The 19,570-nt window shown below is 39.5% G+C and overlaps 1 protein-coding gene and 1 pseudogene across 2 annotated transcripts; both read right to left on the minus strand.

Annotated features, from left to right (window-relative positions):
* Positions 1 to 261: 261 nt before the first annotated feature.
* Positions 262 to 3,766, minus strand: LOC116873442 (annotated as a pseudogene).
* Positions 3,767 to 4,310: 544 nt separating this feature from the next.
* LOC116873331 (guanylate-binding protein 1-like) lies at positions 4,311 to 18,848 on the minus strand. 2 transcript variants are annotated; one of them, XM_032867065.1, is made up of 11 exons: positions 18,684 to 18,848; positions 12,584 to 12,792; positions 10,940 to 11,067; positions 9,668 to 9,777; positions 9,200 to 9,396; positions 8,366 to 8,608; positions 7,200 to 7,480; positions 6,344 to 6,556; positions 5,453 to 5,555; positions 5,021 to 5,214; positions 4,311 to 4,450 (listed from the first exon to the last, which is right to left on the minus strand). In XM_032867065.1, exons 2-11 carry the CDS (start codon positions 12,771 to 12,773, stop codon positions 4,334 to 4,336), a joined length of 1,776 nt encoding a protein of 591 aa, XP_032722956.1. In that variant the 5' UTR covers positions 12,774 to 12,792; positions 18,684 to 18,848; the 3' UTR covers positions 4,311 to 4,333. The 2 variants fall into 2 exon arrangements, with proteins under 2 accessions (XP_032722956.1, XP_032722957.1); XM_032867066.1 differs by lacking the exon at positions 6,344 to 6,556.
* Between the last annotated feature and the right edge of the window lie 722 nt (positions 18,849 to 19,570).

The raw sequence follows: 19,570 nt of genomic DNA on the forward strand, positions 1-19,570 counted from the left end.
TTGTTCTCCATAAACAAAAGTCAATCATCCAATCAAAATCACCAGATGTCAGCAATTTTAGCAAATAGTTGGTCTCTCTTATAAGAAAACAAAATGGACTTAAGCAGTCTCTTTTAGGAAGGGGATATATAGAAAAAAGTATACATATGTGCATATAAATTTTGCCTTTCAAAATAAACTGAATTTTTACGTCTGCTTTATAAAAATGTCATTATATTTTATTATGTATATATTTATGTATGAAAACCATCAGAGCCAATCTTTGTGAAAAGAGAAGGGGGCATCTAGAAGATCACACCAAGAAAATGGTGCTTGGTGCCTCCAGCCTAAAGAACAAATTCGAACTATGTCTGTGGCCCTGTGGGTCTAGCCACTTAGGGGTGGCTCCTGCAAGGTTCGCTGAGCAGGAGAACCGGCTTGGTACTGCCTTCTTGGAGAGGGAAGGAGGACCCATTTTAACAAGCATCCATCACGGAGTCCATGGAACTGGTCTTCCTTAGGATAGATGGTACATGCCATATCCGACTGGAGTCACATAGAGTCCAATGGCGGGATGGAAAGCACAGATCTATGGAAAGGGTAGGAGGCCTTGTATATGGATGCTGCTCACAGGGAAGAAATGATGGGGAAAGGGAGGCCGAAACCAGAGGGCAGGCAGCACAGGTTTTGTAGCCATTTTCATCTTTTCTAGTTCTGCCTCCTGCAGTCTTTTCGCTGTGGCCCGTTGGTTCTGGAACCAGATTTTGACCTGGGTCTCTGTGAGGTTTGGACCCCTGGACAACTCTGCCCTCTGTACAATGGAGAAGTGCTGCTTCCCGTGCAGTTTTTGCTCTGGAGCAAGGAGCTGGGCCTTCGTAAGGTGTGTTCGCGGCTTCTGATGTGTCTTGTGCTTCTGCAGGGAGCAGGTGGTGGGGCTCCTGTGTCTTGGCCCCGGGGAATATCTGCCAGGTTCCTGCATGCTGGCGGCCTGGTCTCCTGAGTTTTCCGACTTGATGGAGGCAGTCTAAGGGCTTACCCAGTAGCCCAGTGGGGTGAAGGTGGTGAGGGTGGTGGAGGTGGTTTTGCCTGGCTGGCAGTGGGGACGCCCCCTTGGGCAGCTTCTTGTCTGATATGAGCTTGAGCGCCTCCAGCTGAAGGGCAGGCTGGAGACCTCCACGTGGCACTCCTCCACCATCCCCTTTGCTGCCCCAGGCCCCGGCCCAGCCTAGCCACCATTGCCTGGGCCTCCTCATCAGATGAAAACAGGTCCTTGCCTTTGACGCAGAAGCCATGACTTCTCTGACCTATGGAGCGTGGGACTCCCGGCCCAGCTGATTTTTGACCTGTGGAGGACAGCTTTCAATGAGGAAGCTCTGCTGTTTTGTCAGGATCTCAGTGTTTTGTGTTGCCTTTCTCTAAATTGGGGGATCTTATACATCCTTTCACTAAACCCACAGAAGGAAAAGTAACATCCTGACATTTAAACAAGAGAAAATATAATTCTCTGTGTTAAAAAGAATTTTGACAGAAGAACACCATAAGGGTCAGCAAATATCAGTCCTAACGTGGGGTAGCTTTGGCAGACTGAAAGCTGAGAGCCTTGAATTACCTTTTTTTTGTTATTGTATCACCCAATGACCCAACACTATATCAGAAAGTCAAGAGAAGGGTAGGTTAGGGGCCAAGGAATTTTATACTTAGTAAATTGGTTTTATTTCACAGCTGGACTGAGGACCACTGTTGAAAGCAACATGCCTCCCTGGGGAGAGAGCTTTATTTTGTTCTGGGAGACAGTATGGAAAAGGCACTAAACCAGACAAATCATTCAATGGCATTAGCTGCTTCCCTATATTTCTCTCATCTTGTAATATATTGAAACATTGTGTAATACTTTCAAGATCCTAACATACAATTTAATACACATCCCCTTACAAATGTAAGCAATGTAAGGCAGATACATAGAATTTGATCAATGTTTTAATAGAGCAATAATCTGAAAACTATGGCTTGGGGAGGTGCCACCTATTTTTTAAAATAAAGGAGTATTGGACACAGCCATGCCCATCCATGTATGTATTGTCTATGACTGCTTTCACACTACATGGCAGAGTTGCACAGCTGAGACAGGAATTACAGAGACCACAATGCCATGAATAATAATTGTCTGGTCTTTTGCAGGAAAGTTAGTCAACCATTTCTATCAAGAATAAAGCCTTATTTTTTGCTGAAAACTGAAAAAAAAAAAACACCCTATCAGAAATAAAAAGGCTAGTGAAGCACATTTTATTTTCAGCTTGGAAAAAAAAAATTTATTAACATATAATGTATTATTAGCCCCAGGGGTACAGGTCTATGAATCATTAGGCTTACACATTTCATAGCACTCACCATAGCCCATACCCTCCCCAATGTCCATAACCCAGCCACTCTATCCCTACACACCTACCCACCCCCCAGCAACCCTCAGTTTGTTTCCGGAGATTAAGTCTCTTATGGTTTGTCTCCCGATCCCATCTTGTTTCATTTTTTCCTTCCCTACCCCCCACAACCCCCCACCCTGCCTCTCAAATTCCTCATATCAGAGAGATCATATGATAATTGTCTCTGATTGACTTATTTCACTCAGCATAATACCCTCTAGTTCTATTTGTGTTGTTGCAAATGGCAAGATTTCATTTCTGTTAATGGCTGCATATTATTCCACTGCATACACACACACACACACACACACACACACACACACACACCCCACATCTTCTTTATCCATTCATTTGTCGATGGACATCTAAGTTCTTTCCATAGTTTGGCTATTGCGGACATTGCTGCTATAAACATTCGGATGCACGTGCCCCTTTGGATCACTACATTTGTAGTCCAATTGCTGGGTCATAGGGTAGCTTTATTTTCAACATTTTGAGGAACCTCCATGTTGTTTTCCAGAATGGCTGCAGCAGCTTGCATTCCCACCAACAGTGTAGGAGGGTCTCCCTTTCTCTGCATCCTTGGCAACATCTGTTGTTTCCTGACTTATTAATTTTAGCCATTCTGACTAGTGTGAGGTGGTATCTCATTGTGTTTTGATTTGTATTTCCCTGATGTAGAATGATGTTGAAAATAATTTTTAATCATTTTAAGAAACAACCACCTACCTAGGGTTTAGAAAATTAGGATAAATTCTATATACACTATGTAATACCAAGAACACTATTTTGTTGGCCAAAAAATATAAAAAGAAATCTATAATTTCTTTGGGGGAAAATCAGCAAACTTCCAAGTATAGACTGCTAAGAACTGGGAAAATATTGCCTAAATTATAGGACTATAAACAGTCTAATAATTTAGTTCAGATTTCTAATATATTATCAGTCATCATTTAAGGTCCATCTTTGTGAATTATATATTGTTATAAATACACAATGCATAATTGTCATCACGTTACTATGTTCAGCCCAGTGTCAATTACCTAAAATTCTAAAATGTCTCATTGAATTTATAATCTGGGTGAGTTGAGCAAGAAAGGAGAGTTTCCTTTTTTGGTCTGTTTGTTTGTGACCCAACCCCTACTCATGCTAATGATTTCTTCCATCTTATGAAAATTCTGTAGAAGTTCTGGGTCTCTATATAAGGTGGCTTGCTTCAGCTTGGAATCCATCAGGAAGGTTGTCCTTTTCCAGGGCCTAGTGATCACATAACTGCTCAGACTGTGCAGTTGTGACACAGTAGAAAACTGCACACACACTGTCTTCACTAAAAAGCTAAGATGGTTGTTCCTGACATTGAAACCCATTGTACACTTGGCCAAACTGATGCCCCACTTTGTTCTTAAATTTTTACTTAAGATTTGGTTTTTATCCATTTGTCAACTAATGGTCACGCAGAAGAATAAACTGCTCCTGAATGGTACCAGCTCAAATACCTTCTGTGTTGTTAAAGAGGTAAAACTGACCTTTGTTACACAACTTACAATGTTTTTAGGAGGATGGACATGATTTTAATTATAGCACTGCATGTCTTTGCAAATTTATAGTGTTATAAAAATGCAAGACCTAATTATTTTCAAGTGTAATGCTGTATTTACAAATTCAAAAATTACTTAAGCTATGCCTTGGTTAAGGGTGACCAGAGGGAGCGCCTGGGTGGCTCAGTGGGTTAAGCTTCTGCTTTCAGCTCAGGTCATGATCCCAGGGTCCTGGGATTGAGCCCTGCATTGGGCTTTCTGCTCAGTGGGGAGCCTGCTTCCCACCCCCCTGCCCCCACCGCCTGCCTCTCTGCCTACTTGTGATCTCTCTCTGTCAAATAAATAAATAAAAGTTAAAAAAAAATAATGACCATTAAATCTCTGTTCTTTAAGTCTTTAGCTTATGACGCATACTGTCCTTGGCCTTGCCATGTTCCTCCGGAGATTTTCTATCTCATTATGAAGTTGTTTGCTCTCATTTTGGAATCCTTCCTTTAGTAGTTGGGACTGTTCCTAAAAAGGGAAAATGGAGACTGAGTATATCAGGTTTCCACATTCATATATTTTTAAAAGATATTTCATTTCTTTTTGACATTTTCTCTACATATACTTTTCATTAGTTTCTCTTGGGCATCCTGTGATTACATCTGTGATTACATTTCCACTGAGTGGTAAAGACAGTTCAGATATCTTACCCAGCTATGTAACCCTATAAAAGTTATTGGAACTTTTCTGAACTTCTGTTTCTTTTCCCAAGTAATAGAGGCATGGTAGTTCTTGCTTCATATAGTACTAAGCAAGAGATACACATAAGTGATTTTTCAGAAAGTCTAGCAGATAGCAGCCACCACTGATTGAAGGATGTACAGATAAAGGACTAGATGGGACCTAATGCAAATAAAATCTTTTAATAACCAGGCAGAAGCAGGAGCCAGGTCAGGCAGGAAGACAGAAATCGAAAAATACAAGTGGTGCAAGGACCTTCTTCTGGGCATCTTGTTCTCACTGCTACACTAAGATATGATCAGGGACAGTGGAGAGGAAAGAGAAAAACAGAAACCTCAAGGTCATATAATTAAATACCTGAAGTTTGCAAGCTAGAGTTCTCTTTTGTTCTTCCAGCAACTGGGTTCTATCCCTCTCCATCTTCTCAGTTAATTGTTTCACATGTTCCTGATAGCTCCTCTCTTTCTGTTCCATCATCTGCTGATTCTTTATTTGCATTTCCTCCAGTGCTTTTGTTGCAGCCTGTGCAGATTCAGCTTTCACACGTTCCACTGTGAGGAGGAAAAAGAAGAAAAATGTATATGAGAAAGCATGTTGTCCCTTCTTTCCCTGCACACTTACCTGAGCTTGTTGCTGCTCACTGCATATGCCCTACTCAGAAATGACCTCAACAAGTGAAAGGTATCTTAGTTCTTTTTGCCCAAGTGTAAGGATCACAGGCTTACCCAGCCAAATTATTTAAACTTTGAGAGCTCTAGAGGCTATCTAGCCTCTGGACTGGCTCCTCACCTTCGATCTCCTTTTCCTTTTCTGTGAGAGTCTGGTCCGTCTGCAGAATGGCATCAGTCATAGACTCTTTGGACTTCAAGTATTCCTGAAGAACCTCTTCAGCCTTAGGACCCAGAAAACATGGACTTAGTAATAGGAAATGGCTAGAAACGCTTGTTCCTGATTGTCTTCCCACCATCTTTTCCTCTAGGAATTGCTCCTCTGGGCCCTGGTGTGGCTGCTGGTCAAGATTCCTTGCCACAGGTATGGGCACTTGCTCCAGGCTGGCCAATCATAGCACCCTACTAAGCAGAATCCTTTATAGGAGACTGATAGAGACACTGGGGAAAAGAGATTCTTTGTTCTTTCAGACTAAGGGCTCTAGTTTTGGAGTTATTGGTGCTGTGGCATCCTTTTGAGTGAGTTACTAAAAAAGGAAGCCATCATGGAGAAAGCAGATCAAAGGAAAGGTAGAGGGAGAAGGAAAGACAGAAGTGTGGGGTTGAGGAGAGTGAAGACAGAGAGACAGATGATGGCATTTCTTGAAATCTTGAATCTAGCTGTCCTTAAAGCCAGTTTGTATCCTAAACTGATGAATTACCATTTTTGTTTAAGTGACCATTACTGGGTTTCTGTCCCTTACAGCATAAAGATCCAGCTATAATAGTGAATTACAGTAACAACTTGGTGGTTAATCTGAAAATCCAATTAATAACTCAGTTATTAATTGAGTGCACTCTTTTGGATGAGCACATAGGACATATGTGGTGTAATAGGCTCCCTGTATGTGTTTATCAAATGAAAGTTTGAATGCTGTTGTTCTTGCAACGTGCGCAATTACACTTGGTTATGCTGGTCTTCCAAGGAGGCATGTCAGCAGCTTTCCAGAGTCAGCAGATAAATCTTGGTTACCTGTATCCCCTTCCCAGGTTTCTGAAGGTACTCCATCTTTAGCTCTTGCATCTTCTGGATAAAGAGGCGATATCCTCTTGGTTTAGAATAAACCCCCTGCTTCACAGCTTCTTCTAGAGGACTGAAAATATCCTTAAGTAAATCTGAGCAACGATCTGTTGATGCTTGCAGATTCTGTTTACAAAAGTCATCTCGCTTCTTTTCTAGTTGGGCCTTTAATTTAAAAATGAGAAGTAAAAAGAGTAACAGGGAAAAGATGTTAGCTTAACCTTGGAGATTTTGGAAAGGCATCTCAAGAACAAGTCTATGACCCTAGAAAAACTTATAGGCACTTCAACAGGATCATATCTTTCCTCTTGCTCCTGACTCTTACTAAAGTCCTTTTTCCTTGGAGGTGAAGTTCAGAGCAGAGATTGCTGGCTTTTTTTTTTTTTTTTTTTTTTTTTTTGCTACACCTTTAAGAGGTAGACTTCTGCTTGTCAAATTAGACCAGTTATTACATAGAATAAATGTGGCTCAACATAAGCCTGCATATGATAATCAGGACTACAATTTTCTTTGTCTTTGATTAAGATATCAAACCAGTCTGATAACAGTGGACATTTGAATAGAAGCTCTGATTGTTACCTATATACATTTAGTTAAATTTTGAGGAAGATTATTATTTATGAAAGAAAATTGTTTCAAAACTTTGAGTTTATCATAACAAACTTTGTTCTTTTTATGATAATAACAAATAGTGGTTATCACCATTCTAAAGTCTAGTAGACATTCCCTCTCTCAAAATAAATGCCCATTTCATTTTCTGTACTTTGTTTTCCAAGCCCTAATCCATATAAACTTGAGAAAAAATTACCCCTAAGTCCTTTTGAAATAAATGGTCTACATCTTTGAAGGAACTATTCATGAAGAGTTCGATGGCCTCTTTCTCACACGCCTGGTGTAGGTCCAGAAGCTCCTGGAGGGTTTCTGTGGGCAGCTGCACCCTCTGGCTCATCTCCTGGTCATAGTGGGCAATGGCCTTTTGCACTGCAGCTGCATTCTCAATCTGGGCCAAGGCCAGAACTGCATTCTCCATGCAGGGCAGATCCCCACTCCTGATGGCATTGACATAGGTCAACACCAGGTTCTCTAGACCTACAAATTGAGAACAAATGAGAATACTTGTTGCTGGTGGGATGAGGAAACATTCTATTCTGTGTAATTCTGATCACGTCTATTACTACTCATTTGCCTCACAGCATCAACGTCCTCAGGAAGCTTGCTTCCTTCCAACATCCAGCTGGAAGCTTCTTGGAAATGGAGATTCTCAGCCTTTGCCCCAGATCAACTTAATTAGATCCTCCTCTCTGGCAAGAGGCCCAGGTGATATGTATACACATGAAAGGTCAAGAATCTCTATTATAGTAACATATGCCTATGTTTTTTGAGTGTTTGCATCCACTTTACCCCCCAAGCATCATTAGGACAAGAACCATACCTCTCTCATTTAAGTCTCTGTCATCAGCCCTGGTCTGTGGTAAGCATTTGATCAATATTGTAGAACAAATCAAAAGGAGTTTTGTTTGTTCTAGCATAGTGTTGTCCAAGAGAAATTTCTGGACGATGGAAGTGTTTTATGTGTATTGTACAGTATGGTATCCAACTGCTAGCCCCATGTAGGTATGTATGGGCCTTTGAAATATCACTGTATAATTGGAATTTTAAGTTTTCCTTAATTTTAATTAATTTACACTTAAATTGAGAGAGCTACACTTGTATAGTGGCTACCATATTGGGCAATGCAGGTCAAATTAACTAGGATAAATTTAAGAAATAGAGCTTTTTCTCCTTTGGCCTCACCCATCTTTTCTCACCCAAGGGAATTTGGCTAGTAAAATCTATTGGAAATGTTGGTGTCATCTAGAATTTAAATAGTAATAACAGTAGGATTTTCATTTTTCAAAGCTGAAAATATGTGGGTATAATTCTACCCTCCTTTAGTCTTAACAATGACAGAAAAAGACTAGGAAGAGGACTCACGAGGTCCATTGACTTTGATGCCTCCTGAAAGAGTCTTAGTTTTGGAATTGCTAAAGATGTAGGAACAGAAGACTGCAGTTTGTTGCACAAATTCAGAATCCAGCTCATTATCATGCAATGTCTCAAGCTGGCCTAGCTTCTTCCTGTGAGTGGGTCGATCAAAGATAAAGCATTTCTTGTTGGGGAAAAACTTCCGGATACAGAGACGGGGCAGATTAAAATTTTGGTCACTTTCAGTGGTACCTGCAGGAAGATAAAAAACAAATTTCCCAAATATAGAGGCTTGCAAACCTTTTTCTGTGAACAGCCAAACAGTAAATATTTTAGGCTTTTCAAGACAGGTGGTTTCTTTTCCAAGTACACAGCCCTGCTGTTGCTGCATGAAAGCAGCCATAAGCAATCTATAAATGAATGCCTATAGCATTATTCCAATAAAACCTTATGTACAAAGATAGCTGGCAGGCTGGATTGGCCATCATTTGCCAACCCTTGGACTGGAACACTGTTCAGGCTTTAATCTATTTTCTTCCAATCAAGGGTTATTCTATTCCATATTCCATAGCTAATTGCAAGCCCTAAACAAGGAAATAAAATCAATCTAATAATAGCACAGGAAAAGATGAAAGAAAAATAAATTATTCTTAGAAAAGAGGAGACTATAATTTAAAATCAAATTTATTAAATTCATGTATCAAATAAGCAATAGTTCTTAGTTATAGCTAGCTACGAATAAATAGAAAACTATAAATGTAAGAAAACTGTAAATGGAATGCTGAACATGATAGTTTCTTGTGTTTTGTTATCCCCTTTTAATTATAAATCCCTGCCTTTTACCTCGTTTAAGCTTGAGTGAATTCTCCAGGTACTCATCTGCTGTGATGGGTAGTCCATTTACTTCCAAATCTAAGGAAAAATCCCTCAGTGTCCATACAAAATCTGGAAAGAAGCTCATAAAGTCAGCTGAATCTTCAATCCCATTGGCATTAGGGGAGGATTTTGTCCTGATTCGATCTGACAGCTCTGTCACATAGCTGAGTAGCAAACTAAGGAAAACTAGCAGAAAAGAACAGTGTCCTCCATCTCACATTAGTTCCATATATTTAAAACCTTCATTTCACCCTTGTTTTTAACCCGGGTCAATTCTTCAATGGGTACATTGGATCTTTCCCTTACCCTTGAATTATTTCTTATGTTTTCTCTTTTTGTGCTTGATTCACCAGGATTCAACAGCCAAGCAGCTGGTTTTTTTTAAATAGGTCTCCCCTCTTACTTTGGTGCTATTTTGAACAGCAAAAAGGATACTGTAGTTGGTCCATGGCCTGCTGGTTGATGGTTCCCATGCTGTTGTACACAAAGGTGCTGCTCAGGAGTATTGCTAGGGCAAAGATCCAGGAGTCATTCTGGTTATTACCCTGGAAATCAGAACACATTTGGGCTGAGATGCTGAGATTATGTTTCATTCTCCTGGTACTTTGCAGATCAGCAGCAGTAAAAGGATGCTCATTTAATTAGAGGGTCATTGTGTTTGTTTGTTTGTTTGTTTGTTTTAGTTTAGTTTGGTTTGCTTTGGTTTGGTTAATGACCTATATGAGAAAACCAAATCCAAACAAATATGTGAGTGGGACTTCAGTTTTGGGTCATTTTATAATTAGTATTTTTAGTGTTCATTGATTCTCACTAGGTCCTCTTATGATCATTGATAGGTAATTACGAAACAAATAATCAAGATTGGTGGGCATGCTAAGGCTTTAAATATAACTTAAGTTTAAAGTTTTCTTTTCCTTTTTATAGCAAAGTTGACTTATATAAGAGTAATAATATGTGTAGTTACTTCATTGAGCAATTATTAGGCACTTAACATTTTCCATTACTTACCTTATTCAAAACAATACTATGAGGCAAATATAGATCTATAGATAGGCAAAAATCTGTTTTATAGATTTAGAGAACTGAGGTCAAAATAGGTCAAATAACTTGCCAATACCACTGAGTTAGGTGACAGGGCTTATATTTAAACACAAGGGTATGGGACTTCAGAACCTAAATTCTTTTTTTTTTTTTTTTTAAGATTTTATTTATTTATTTGAGAGAGAGCAAGAGTGAGAGACATCACAGAGGGAGAGGGATGGGGAGAAGTAGACTTGCTACTAAGCAGGCAGCCTGATGCGGGGCTTGATCCCAGGACCCCTGGATCATGACCTGAGCCAAAGGTAGACTTTGAGCCACTGGAGACAACTGAGCCACCCAAGCGCCCCAGAACCTAAATTCTAACTAAAGTTCTCTGCAGGATTGAACTCATGACATTGATTTTATTTGTACTACTTTTATGTATCTCGGTTAACTGACTTAACATATAGGCTGTTGTTAATAATTAGAATACTACCCACTGACTACTATGATTTTCTTGGATTCTACCTTCTGAATGTTTTCCTGACCTCTGGTTGCTAAACTTGGTCTCAGGGCACATAAACAGAAATGAAAAAACATATTTAAATAAAAGCTTTTATTAAAAAAATAAATACCGTAGAGAATATTATTAGGTTCTTATGCCAAAATGAAATCCTTAATCCTTACCTTCTCTACATCTCCCAGGCCCTCAGTGTCCAGAAGAACTAACGTGTGGTTTGGCTTCTTGGGATGAGGCACACACCACATCCAGATTCCTTTCGTATGGGACTGCACTGTGGAGCCCAGAGAAAAGCCTGTGAAGGGGAGTGGGGATAAGAGGGGGTAGAGTTTTAATAGCGGATGGATCTAGAAGTCCTACAATGCAACACAAAAAACAACCTTGGTTAAAAAATGAGCAAAGCCCAGGAATAAATCCCACTTGGTTGTGGTGAATAGTCCTAAGAGATGCTGAGCTCTAGGAAACCAACTGAGGGTTGTTGGAGGGTAGGGGCAAAGAATAAATGGGTGATGGGCACTAAGGAAGACACTTGATGTAATGAGCACTGGGTGTTATACACAACTGATGAATCACTAAATTCCACCTCTGAAAGTGATAAAAAATTTTTTTCTAAATGAGCACAGGACTTGAATAGACATTTCTCCAAAGAAAATATACAAATGACCAGTAAACAAATGAAAAGATGCTCAACATCACTATTCATTAGGGAAATAACAAATGAAAACCACAATGAGATACTACTTCACACTCATTAGGATGGCCACTACCAAAAAACCAGAAAGTAGTAAGTATTGGGGAGGACGTGGGGATAATAGAAACCTTGTGTTTTTCTGGTGGGAATGTAAAATGGTGCAGTTACTTTGGAAAACAATATGATGATTTCTTAAAAAATTAAACATACTACTATGTGATTCAGCAATCCCACTTCTGGGTATATACCCCCCAAAAGTGAAAATAGGCACTTGAATAGATATTTGTACCCTCATGTTTTTAGTGGCATTATTCATTATAGCCAAAAATGGAAGCAACCCAAGGATCCTTCAACAGATGAATGGAGAAACAAATTGGTATGCCCATAGAGTTGTTCAGCCATAAAAAGGAAGAGAATTCTGACACATGGTACAACACTGATGAACTTTGAAGATATTATGCTAAGTGAAATAAGCAAATTACAAAAGGAGAAATAATGTCTGATTCCTCTTAAATAAGATTCCTAGAGCAAGTGTCATAGAGACAGAATATAGAACGGTAGCTACCAAGGGGTGGGAAGTTATTGTTTAATGGGTACAGAGTTTCTGCTAGGGAAGATGAAAAAGTTATGATGACAGATGGTGGCAATGGTTGCATAACTGTGAACTTAATTTAATGCCACAGAACTGTATGTACACTTAAAAATTGTTACAATGGTAAATTTTATGTTATGTTTATTTTACAACAGTTAAAAAAAAACAGCCAATACAGACCTAAACATTCCACTTAATAATCAGTGGAAAGTTGTTTTTACTGCACAAACATTTCAGCAAATGTCTTGTAGTTTATTATTTTGTACACTAATTATTTTTGTTACTGCATTATTAGTCTTTTTAGGAAAGGAACAATTTATGCTTTTAAAAGGGGATACTAAGGCAAAGTGGGAAGTGAGATGAACTGCCTTTTACACACCATAGTGAAGATAAGAGCATAACTGTGGGCTGAAAGGTAACTTTCAATATTCTTCTGCATCTCTGACTTCCTCTTCTTGCATCAATGCACTCAATGCTGGCAGAGGGTGGACAGAAAGGACTTGGCAGAGCTTTGTTGGTGCCACTCACCCTTGTTCTTCCCAGCCAGCTTGTTCATCAGGTAGGATTTGCCTGTGCGGTAGAGGCCCACAATAGCTACCACAACAAGAGGATTCTTATGGGCTGACAGGATCTTCAGAGCTTCCTGATTAGGCACCAGTTGCTCTCCAGTGTTCTCAATGAGGCACATGGGGGCTGGCATCACCATTTCTGAGGCCATGTTCAGAGTGTTCCTTAGTCTGCAAGAGAAAAGATGGGATGAAATAAAACTTCCAGTATAAGTAGATCAAATAATTCACCAGGTTATTTTACATTCAGAAGGTAGAGTCCCCAAATGTCCAAAAGTTTAATGTCAGCATTGAGATAGATGAGGGTAATATCTGTATCGTTTTAGGAAGTGGCAGAAGGATTGTCAAAGTAGTCCACTGAAAAAATACTGGTATGACAGTATCTTAGGAACATTCAGCCTCCCTCATAAAAAAATTGTTCACTTAGTTCACTATAGAAAACTTTCTTTTTGGATTTGCATTTAAAAATTTAGAGTAAACTTTAAATGTAAAATAGAATAGAATTTAGAAAGATTTATTTTACTTCCTGGTTATATGTAAAAAATTCAATGTTGATTTATTCATTACTTCTTACTGCGAATAAAGACTTTCATACATCATTTCATGTATACCCTTTGAACAGTTCCCAGAGATTTTAAGTATTTTTCCCCCATAGTTATTCTTATTTTGCTGTAATGATGGTCCACAGAGCTGCTCACACTGCCATTCCAAAAGTGGAACCAATATAACTTACTTTTGCAAATTTTATAAAAACATATGCCCATGTGAGACACATAAGTAGAGACCCATCCAAAGCCTTGGTGTGGGTTGTGTAAGCAAGGGGCCTTTAAACTTAAACTTCATTACCTTCACAAGTAAATTAGCCTCCAGCTACATGACAGCATAAGTGCACAACTGGAAATACTTAATGTGGTAAAAATTATGTGTATAGACATATAATATATACACATAAATATACATATATATGTGTGTGTGTGTATACATATATACAGGAGTATTGCTAGGGCATATATACACACACACACATATATAAGTAAGGGAACAAAAGACTGAAATAAGGATTAAATGATCAGGAGGCAGAGAAGCCTGGAAAGATTGCAGAATAGGAGGATCCTAAGCTCACCTCATCCCATGGACATACCTAGTAACAGCTACATCTGTGTAATTACCCAAAAATGAAGCAAAGACTGGTAGAGAAGACTGTCAACAGTTAATCGCAGAGATGAGACCACATCGAAAATAATAGCAAGGGTAAAGTCTGGTTGGAAATGAAACTAACATGCAAGACTAACCACAAGCAGGAGGAATACCACAAGTACAGAGAATGGAGAAGAACAGACCCCAAACCAGTCACCCCAGACATGGGGGACCTGCACTGGGAATACACTCCCCATTACATCTGGCTTTGAAAACTAGAGTGGATTTACTTTTTGAGTTTTTATAGTCAGTGGTGCTTAACATTGGGAACTTTATTTTTTTAAAGATTTTATTTATTCATTTGAGAGAGAGAGTATAAACAAGGAGAGAGGCAGAGGGAGAGGGAGAAGCAGATTCCCAGCTAAGCTGAAATCCCGACATGGGGCTTCATCCCAGGACTTGGAGATAATAACCTGAACTGAATGGCGATGCTTAACCATCTGAGCCACCCAGGCACCCCTTAAGATTTTACTTACTTGTTTGAGAAAGAGAGAAAGCACAAGTCAGGGGATGGGCAGGGGGAGAGGGAAAGCATACTCTCTGCTGGGCATGGAGCCTGACGTGGGGCTTGATCTCAGGACTCTGGGATCATAACCTGAGCTGAAGGCAGACACATAACAGACTAAACCAACCAGGCACCTAACATCAAGAACTTTGAAAGACTTGGCTCTGAGAGAGCCTGGAGGGTGATGGAAAAGTGAGTACCTACACTTAAAGAGCTTGCATAAAAAACAACCCAAGTAAGACACAGCACAGAGGCAACAGTTTGAAAGGCAACTGGGGTATATGAGGAGATTTATTTACTAACCTCAGAATGTGCACAGGAGGGGCACAGATCTTTGGGAGACTTCTCCAAGAACAAAAGAACTGGTGGATGCCATTTCTCTCTCTCAACTCCAGCCTAGATATGCAGACACCTGTGGTAACTAGTGTGAACATTCACCATCTAATTTCCTAACACCACATACCCTGTTCTCCTGCAGATCCCCCCATCCAACCTACCCCACTCAGGAGGAGTTCCTCCAAAGTGCTTTGGCCCGGTCTCATCTTTCAAGTAGCTCTGATAGTTGTCAGCACCACTCCAAAGTGTCTGAAGATAACCATACACGCACCAGTTTAACTGCAGCCTCAATGGTCTGATCTGACTGCTGGTTCTGCCCACCAAGAAAAACCTCACAAGTGTCTGCACAGAGCTCCCTGTAGTTTGGAGTCACAACAACCCCAACAAATAGACTGGGAGTCAGATATTTGGTCTGACTGCAGTTCCTTCCCACCAATGAAAGCCTCTCAGAGGACAATGCAGAAAAAGCACCCTGCAGTTCTGTGCAACCACATTTCTGGCCAAAGGGCTCAGGGCAGCTATCTGGTCTGACCTAACTATAAGCGCAAGGCTGCCCCAGACTGGTCGCTGAACAGATAGAGACCAAATCCTTCTCACAACAGGCAAAGAAGTCCATTGCAAAGAGCTGAGGCCACTACTTTCAAGATCAGGAGATATAGCTGACTGCTAATACATAAAAACAAACACAGAGAGTTAGACAAAATGAGGAGGCAAAGGAATATATTCTAGATAGAAAGAACAAGACAAAACCACAGTAAAAGCTAAATGAAATGGAGATAAGAAATGTCTGATAGAGAATTCAAAATAATGATGCTAAAGATACCTATTGGAGAACGGAGAGTGGAGAATTTCAGTGAGACAAACAAATGGAAAGATATTCCATATTCAATGATTAGGAGAATGGATATTGTTAAAATGTCCATACTACCTAAAGAAATCTACAGATATAATGCAATTTCTATAAAAATACCAATAGCATTTTTTCACAAAACTAGAACAAATAATCCTAAAATTTGCATAGAACTACAAACAGCCAAGGCAATTTTGAGAAAAAAGAACAAAACTGGAGGTATCAGAATCTTGGATTTCAAGATATACTATAAAGCTCTAGTAATCAAAACAGTATAGTACTGGTACAAAAAGAGAGACATAGATCAATGGAATAGACTAGAAAGTCTAGAGATAAACTTGTGCTTTTATGGTCAGTTGATCTACAACAAAGGAGGCAGGAATATGCAATGAGAGGGGTGTCTGTGTGGCTCAGTCAATTGAGTGTCCGGCTCTTGATTTTAGTTCAGGTTGTGATCTCGGAGTTGCGGGATTGAACCCTGCATTGGGCCGCATGCTGAGCATAGAGTCTGCTTGGGATTGTCTCTCTGTCTCTCTCCTTGTTCCTCCCCCCACTCACACACTCTCTTTCTCTTTCTCTTTCTCTTTCTCTTTCTCTTTCTCTCTAAAATAAATAAATAAATCTTTAAAAGAAAAAGAATATGCAATGGGAAAAAGTTTCTTCAACAAATGGTATTAGGAAAACAGGATAGTACATGAAAAGAATGAAACTGGACCATTTTCTTATACCAAACACAAAAATAAATTCAAGTGGATTAAAGACCTAAATGTGAGATGTGAAAGCACAAAATTCCTAGGAGAAAACATGGACAATAATTTCTTTGCCATCAGTCTTACAAGCATTTTTCTCCAGAGGCAAGTGAAACAAAAGCACAAATAAACTGCTGGGACTACATCAAAATGAGAAGCTTTTGCACAGTGAAGGAAACCATCAACAAAACAAAAAGTTAACCTATTGAATCAGAGAAGATATTTGCAAATGACATGTCTGATAAGGAGTTAATATCCAAATATATAATGAACTTACATAATTCAACACCAAAAAACTAATAATCCAATTAAAAATGGGCAGAAGACATGATCAGACATTTTTCCAAAGAAGACATACAGATGGCAAATAGACACATGAAAAGATGCTCATAACATCACTCATCATCAGGGAAATGTAAATCAAAACCACAATGTGATATCACATTATACCCGTCAGAATGTTTAAAATAAAAAACTCAAGGAAAAAGTGTTGGCTAGGATATGAAGAAAAGATTCCTGGTGCACTGATGGTGGGAATGCAAACGGGTGAAGCCGCTGTGGAAAACAGTATGGAGGTTCCTCAAAAATTAAAAAATAGAGGGGCACCTGGGTGGCTCAGTGGGTTAAGCCTCTGCCTTTGGCCCAGGTCATGATCTCAGGGTCCTGGGATCAAGCCCTACATCGATCTCTCTGCTCAGCAGGGGGCCTGTTTCCCCCTCTCTCTCTGCCTGCTTCTCTGCCTACTTATGGTCTCTCTCTCTCTGTCAAATAAATAAATAAAAACTTAAAATAAATAGAACTACCATATGATCCAGTAATTCCATGACTGGGTATTTACCCACAGAAAACAAAAATGCTAATTCAAAAAGATATATGCAGCTCCATGTTTATTGCAGCATTATTTATGATATGGAAGCAACCCAAGTGTCCAACAGTAGATGAGTAGTTAAAGTGGATAAAGAGGAAGTGGTACATATATATAATAGTATAATTGCTATTATATGTAATACATATTAATAGAATAATAATATGCCTTTAATATGATGAAATACTACTGAGCCATAGAAAATAAGATCTTGTCATTTCCAACAACATGTGTGGATCTATAGAGTATTAGGCTAAGTGAAATAAATCAGTCAGAGAAAGACAAACACCATATGATTTCCCTCATATGTGGAATTAATTTAAGAAACCAAGCAAACAAACAAAGCAAAAAAGAGAAAAACAAGCCAAAAACAGACCCTTAAATATAGAGAAGAAACTGAAGGTTGCCAGAGGTGAGGTGGGTGGGGGTTTGGGTGAAATATGTGAAGGGAATTAAGGGTGTGCTTATTGTGATGAGCACTGAGTAATGCACAGAATTGTTGAATCATTATATTGTATACATGAAACTAAAAAAAAAAAAAGCAGGAGGCAGATCAAGAGAGGTAGAGGGGAAGCTGTTCAAAGAAAATATCTGTATTTTCAGCCATACACTTCTAAGTTTTCTGTTCTGTTTTCTCTTCCATTTGGTGGAGAAGGAAAGGCAGGAAGAGAAGGTGAAGGGGAGAGGGAGAAGAATGAGAGATGAGGGGAAAGGAGGAAGAGAAACGGAGAGGGAGAGGGAGCTGTCAGACAAGGGGATGATGAATAAAGTTCATGCCAAGCCAAAGAATTCAGGGCAGGAATTTCCAGAAGTCAAGGTTGGAACTGCTTGAGGGCACGGAGAGGTCAAGGCAAACAAAGATGTTGCCTTCAGTGATGCACCACAGTAGATTCTTTACAGAGGAAGCATTTAGTAAAACAGGGCTGCAGATACTATTTGTAAGGGGTAAGAAATAAGTTGGTACCAAGAAATTGGATCTACTGAACCTGGATTATTTCTAAAGGAAGGAAAATACACTTTGAAATAAAGTTCAATTATGTGATTAAAAAGTACGGTGTTTTCATAAATCTCATCTTTCACTCTGGGTTTCAGTTTTTTCTTTCTCTGTCTTTAACAGTGTCATTGGCTGTTTAGCACCTCTTTTACTACTCTAATGTAACCTATTTCAGTTGCCTTTTAGTTTCTTATTTGTAGTCAGATGGGTACCTAGCAAGTTCCATCAAAGACAATGACACTTTAAAAGAAAAGAGAAAGAAATCCTAATGCATTTCAAACTTCATTTAGGCCCATGTCTGCTGGTGCCTAATTCTGCAGAAGCACAGTGCAGAATAGGTAGGAACCTGCTACCACCATGTAACACCAGTATGTCACCATCTGACCTGGTAGCCCAGAGCAGGTTCACCTGCAGCCTGTCCCGATGCTGGTCACCTTTGAAGAAAACCTCCCCTTATGAATCCCTTCCCATCTCTGCCCCAACCTTACCATGAGTTCCATTTCCCAGAGCAGAGCTTCTTTAAAGCTGAAGAGAAAGCTGCTTTGAAGAGAAAGTGGAGATCTTACCTCTTTTTTTTCCTTCTCAGTTAGGTAGAGTGGTTTCTGTTACTTCTCTGTCTCTCACTGGATCATGGGTCTTTTATTTCCCCTGTCCAATGTCATTGGACTTTCCAGGTTTCCTTTAAAGACAGAACAGAAGTAAAGCAACCACTGTAACAGACTTTATAGTAACACGAAAATGAAAGCACTAAACACAAAACAATGAACTCAATGACCATAAAAGGAATTTCTGGAAGCTGAGTCAATGGGAGGGTAGATGGGCTTAACATAATTTCTCAATCAGAAACTTCACATTCCTTTGAAAGAAGAGATTTTAGAGAATATTTGCCGATTTAAAGAAATGTCTATCAGATATTTAAATATAATGAAATGGATCTCAGACTTGGGGTTCAGTTTGAGAAACCCAGAATGAGGAACCAATCATGTACATTTTTAGGTCTAATTTCCTTAAGTAATGAACACAGTTACAGTAGACCTGGCTTCTCACTTATACATACAGTAAGCGAAGAAAAGGACATGCCTCACACTCACAACACCCAGCATCTGCCCTAATCCCCAGTGCACAGTTAGGAAGTATCTCCATATATTGCACACATGTTCCAGGCTCTATGCTGATTGCTGTACGTGGGTTTCATAACTTATATCTCATGCTAAACTTTTCCCCACGATTTTATAGAAGCTGAGGCTCAGAAAGGGTGAATGTCTTGAGCCATATCACAGCACTATAAGTAATCTAAACTGAATCAGTGTTGTCCCCTCTTGCTAAGCTACTTCACTGTGCAGAGATCTGAGTGGATAGCAATAGAAGTACCAGGTTTATCTCTCCTTTTTTATGTGTGTTACATGTCTAGCTCATTCCCGGTAACAATCATGCTGAATAAGTGACATTGTCT

Source organism: Lontra canadensis, unplaced genomic scaffold (assembly GCF_010015895.1).
Source record: "Lontra canadensis isolate GAN:19392208 unplaced genomic scaffold, GSC_riverotter_1.0 scaffold33, whole genome shotgun sequence".
Taxonomy (NCBI): Eukaryota; Metazoa; Chordata; class Mammalia; order Carnivora; family Mustelidae; genus Lontra; species Lontra canadensis.

Coding starts and splice junctions, on each gene's coding strand:
- LOC116873331 (XM_032867065.1), bottom strand. CDS start 12,773: ATGGCCTCAGAAATGGTGATGCCAGCCCCCATGTGCCTCATTGAGAAC. Junction 9,397..9,667: donor CAGGCCATGGACCAACTACA/GTATCCTTTTTG, acceptor TTTGCTACTCAG/CTATGTGACAGAGCTGTCAG. Junction 6,557..7,199: donor TATTTCAAAAGGACTTAGGG/GTAATTTTTTCT, acceptor TTTAAATTAAAG/GCCCAACTAGAAAAGAAGCG.